General features: G+C 36.5%; 1 protein-coding gene across 2 annotated transcripts in view; it reads left to right on the top strand.

Annotated features, from left to right (window-relative positions):
- UBE2Q2 (ubiquitin conjugating enzyme E2 Q2) overlaps positions 1 to 5044 on the top strand; it is a 56899-nt gene that overhangs the window by 38035 nt on the left and 13820 nt on the right. For both annotated transcript variants that reach the window (XM_012801962.1, XM_023509991.1), the window contains exon 9: positions 2377 to 2435. In XM_012801962.1, the coding sequence (XP_012657416.1) occupies positions 2377 to 2435 (59 nt within the window). The remainder of the gene's footprint in view (positions 1 to 2376; positions 2436 to 5044) is intronic.

Below are 5044 nucleotides of genomic sequence, written 5' to 3'. Positions count from 1 at the left end.
TTATTATTGCCTTTTTTTTTTTTTTGAGATCTAGTCTCACTCAGTCCTACTGGGTAGAGTGCCATGGCATCGTCATAGCTCACAGCAACCTCAAATTCTTGGGCTCAAGTGATCCTCTAGCCTCAGCCTCCTGAGTAGCTTGGACTACATACAGGTGCCAAACACTTGGCTAACTTTTCTATTTTTAATAGAGATGAGGTCTCTCTCTTGCTCAGGTTGGTTTCTAACTCCTGAGCTCAAGGAACCCACCTGCCTTGGCCTCCCAGAGTGCGAGGGTTAAAGGTGTAAGCCACTGTGCCTGGCTGTGATCTTTGTCTTTAACTGGATCAATTAGTCCCTTGCTTTTAATGTTATTTCATTGATATTTGGGTGTAAAATTACCATTTTTAGGCAATTTCTATTTGTCATTCTTGCTCCATGTTCCATTTTCATTTTTGGATTATTTGTTACCCCAGTTGCTCACCTCTATTGTCTTTTTTGGGGGGAGGGGGAGACAATCAACAGTCTCAATTGAGTGCTGGGGCATTATAGCTCACAGCAACTTAAAACTCTTGGGCTCAAGTGATTGTCTTGCCTCAACCTTCAGAGTGGCTGGGACCACAGGTGCCCGCCACAATGTCTGGCTATTTTTAGAGATGGGGTGTCACGCTGGTTCAGGCAGGTCTTGAATCTGTGAGCTCTGGCAGTCCACCTACCTTGGCCTCCCAGAGTTTTGGGATTACAGGCATGAGCCACTGTGCCTGGCCTTGTTGTCTTCTTCTTTATTGCCCTGTAATTGCAGTATGTGTCTTTGACTTGTCAAATCTAATATAAATTTGTTAGCTTGAATATTTTTCTTTTTCTTGTCAATGCAAAGACCTTAGAACACTTAGAATTGATGCACTCGCTGCCAGATATGTGCTGTTACTGTGATGTATTTCAGTTCTATACTTACATAAAACCCTACACATAATTCTTATATAATCAGTCAATATACACTTAGATCTTACATGCATGTTTACTCTTTCCATGTTCCTTTTTATGTTTTCATCTGGGATCATCTTTCTCCTGCCTGAAAATACTCTTTGGTATTTTTTTTTTTAGTGTGGGTCTGTGGATAGAAAAATACTTATATTTCATTTTTGCAGAGTATCTTCATTGAGGATAGAGTTCTAAGATGGCAATTCCTTTCTTTCAGCACCTAGAAGATAATTTTCTTATTGTAGCTTCTACTTTCTCTTGAAATGATGGTTAAATCTTGTGAAGTCTTTGATCAGTTTTGGAAAATTCTCAGACCCATATCTTCAAATATTGTTCTGCCCCATTCTTTTTCCTTCTAGGACTCTATGTATGTGATAAGCCTTTTCCGTATATTATCTTGTGTCTTAATTCCTGCATTTTTCACCTTTCTGACTTATTTTCCAGTTTACTGAATCTAAGTTTCTGCTGTGGTTAAATTCATCCATTAATTTATTAATTTCAGTTGTATTTCTAAATGTCAGAATTTCCATATAGTTCATTTCTATAATTCGCAGTTCTCTGCCAGGTTTTCCATCTTGTCTTTTTTCCTTGTACATATTCAGCAGTTGTTTAAACTCTGTTATTTTGGTCCCTGTGTCTATTGTTGGTGCCTCTTGTTTTCTGATTGTGTAGTCTCATGTGACTGATTATTTTTAGGAATAGATGCACATATGAAAAATCGCAGAACTAATTTGAAGCCTAGCTGATACTCTTCTCCAGAGAGGGTTTACATTTGGGTATTAGCAACCCAGGATTACTTCATTTAATCAGGAGTTGACATGATTTAAAGCTGGACTTCATTGCCTCTTAGGGCAGTCTGCAGTTTATCCTTCAGGGTCCCAGCCCTAAAGTGTCGGGAGACTTCTCAGGGCCTCTCTTTGGTGAACCCTGAGCTCCAGCTTTTATCTCCCTATGGGTCTGTGAGTTCTACTTGGCTTGTTCACCTTTTATCTTTTTCTTCTGTAATTGTAAGAAAGCCTAAAGGAAAAAAGACCTCTCTGGGGTCCCTTTTTTCTTTCTGCTTTTAGCCTTGTAATTGTTAACATTCTGTCTGCCTTTTCTAGTTCTCAGCCAGATGATTGACCTAAACTACCTAATCTATCATTATTGGAATGTTTCTTTTATATAGTTCTTGTGGAAGTGGAACCCCTTCATAGATAATTCTTAAGTTTACCAACACAATTCTGTTTGACCCTGATCTTAACTTCATTTTATTTGCTTTGGTTTTCATTTCATTTTGTATTTTGGTACTAATTTTCTGACCCTCACTCATTATCTGATAATAAATGTACCTTTTCTCTATAGACTTTTGAAATCTTCTAAATAATAGTCTTAAGGATGTCCTTTTAAAAATAATTAAACTTACTTGCTTTTTAGGATAACTTTCCATTTGATCCTCCGTTTGTTCGAGTGGTGTTACCTGTTCTCTCAGGAGGGTAAGTTTTTTTTTGTTTTTTTTTGTTTTTTTTTGTTTTTTTTAATAGTGTGCAGTAGAATCGTTTGGGAAGTTAGTCCCAGGAGTTTTGATTTAGATCTAGGGTGGGCCTGAACATTACATTTCTAAGTAATTTTCAAGTGAAATTGATGCTATGGGTCTGGGGCCTATACTAGAAACCATTGGATACAAACTATTATGTTGTTTATAGGTGTAGTTTTTAAAAAATGGTTCCTGTTTATATTTCACCACAAAAAACCCCAAATATTTTCAAGTATAAATTTTGTGATTGAAGGTTTAGAGAAAGTTTTATGATTAGAAAGCGATTCCCACATGCCTGTGATCCTAATTGCTATTTCTAGGTATAATCACAGGGAATCTCAGGATACTGGCTGTCTGATTCCATCTGGAGGTAGTACTTGCAGTTCAGTAGAATCAAATGCTAATCAACATGCAGTATTATTGAAGTTTGTTTTGATGCTTTTTTGTGATTAGAAGTCTTAGGAAGGTGAGAAGGATCAGAATTTGTTGTACTCAGATTAGTTATGATATAGATCCTCAATGTAGGAGCAGTTAAACTAGAAAATTTTCAAACAACTGACTAATTCCATTTTGTGAGATAATCCACGTTATGATTAAAATCTAAAAATGTCCAGAGCTTACTTTAATCATTTGTACAGTTGAGATAGTAATAGTTAACATTTAGGGTAAAAATTGGGGTGACTATGTAAAAGACTTCAGAACTTTCTGAAGAAGTGGTTTGCTCTTATTATTTTTAGTTATGTTTGCTTTATATGCTTCTGGTTTTTTTTTTTTGTTTTTGGAGGGGGGAGGGTCAGCACTTGTTAAGAACTGTTTCTGTGTTGTCAGAATATGTATTAACTGTGGTGTTGATACTATGGAATAGTTGTTTGGGCATGGTGTCTGTGAAGTTCAGGGTAAAAAGCTTAGTTTTAAAAAAAAGTTTAATGTTACATATGGATGTGCCCATTTCAAGTTCTTCAATATAGTAAAGTAATATTGCCCTTTTTTTTTTTTCTTTTTTTAGACAGAGTCTTGCTCTGTCATCCAGGGTAGAGTGCATCATAGCTCATTGCAGCCTCAAACTCCTGGGCTAAAATGATCCTCCTGCCTCAGCCTCTTGAATAGCTGGGACTACAGGTGTGCATCATGATGCCTGACAGATTTTTCTGTGTTTAGTAGAGATGAGATCTCGCTCTTGCTCAGGCTGGTCTCTTAACTCCTGAGCTCAAGTGATCCTCCTGCCTCAGCCTCCCAGAGTGTTAGGATTGTAGGCGTGAGCCACTGCACCGGGCCAGTAATACACCTTTTTAAGAGTTTGCTTACCTGATATCTGCAGCCACATCCCTCAGGATGTTCTGTGAGTACTTGTACAATTGATATATTAATACATACTTGTTTTGAAAGGATTGTAGGATTTTCGGAAACCAGGCTCAAACTATTCTTTACAAAAGGACTCTCTTGGAGCCTTAATGTGACTTTCCAACATGATGGTAAACAGATTTTCCCAGATTTATCTAATTTGTAATTTTTTTATCCCACAGCATGTCAGAGGATGCTGTCTTCTTGTTTTAGCTTTGAAAATGCTACTGTGTTAGAAATCCAGAGTTCTGAGTGACTCCCATAGGTTTTCTGCTGGAGAGCAAGAAAAGCTGAAGTAATAATCCCTTAGTGAGCCAACTTCAGGGTCTTTTGTTGATAGGCTGTTATGGAGTTGATCACAAGGATGAGTGGAAGTCATAGGGTAATTGAGCATGAAACAAAGTTGTTTAAGTGTAAAATTTCATTTTGTTACTTCTAAGGCTTTCTTGTACTGTTTTGGATTAGGCAGTAAAAGTGCTGTAAAAACTAAAGCTGATCAATTTTGGAAGCTGGAAAGTTAGATAACCTAGCCAAATATTTATATATGCAGAATTAACCCAGAACTGAAAAATGATAATTTTTTTAACCTTTGTGTCTCTTGCTTAGCTATCAGCCTTTTCTAGCCACCAAGTCGTAGTTCTTATGTTTTTCATCATTTCATGTTAAAATATTACTTTTTGTAAAGCCTTTTACTGATTGGGGACAAGACATAATTGTTATGCTTTAGTTTTAAGCTTGTTTATAAAGTTGTGATGTTTACTCAAAATTCCCATAAACATGTGAGCAGAAAGGTTATTTTTGTTCAATCTTATTCAAGAGAAAAACATAATCAAGGAAAGGATTTGGAAAAATTTTGTAAATTCAAGATAAATGGATAAAAATATTTTGAAACATTATGAAACTTGATTATAAAATTGACTAGCATAGGTTTTCTACACTTTGTTGTGAGATATCTCAGGAATTTTAAGTTTGTGATCTTAAGTAGTGTATCTCCTAATAATAGAGACACATAGATGAACTTATGAATAATTCCATTTTCAGTTTTAAAATCTTCTACATAGTTTCTCTTCATTGATTCTTTTTTAAAACAATAGAGTTTTGTTTTTTTTTTTGAGACAGAGCCTCAAGCCGTCCCCCTGGGTAGAGTGCCATGGCATTACAGCTCACAGCAACCTCCAACTCCTGGGCTCAAGCAAGTCTCCTGCCTCCGCCTCCCAAGTAGCTGGG

Source organism: Otolemur garnettii, unplaced genomic scaffold, assembly GCF_000181295.1.
Source record: "Otolemur garnettii isolate 467f Iridium unplaced genomic scaffold, OtoGar3 scaffold00011, whole genome shotgun sequence".
In the NCBI taxonomy this organism is placed as follows: domain Eukaryota; kingdom Metazoa; phylum Chordata; class Mammalia; order Primates; family Galagidae; genus Otolemur; species Otolemur garnettii.
The sequence above is the reverse complement of the archived record's forward strand: the minus strand, read 5'-3'. Positions and strand labels throughout refer to the sequence as shown.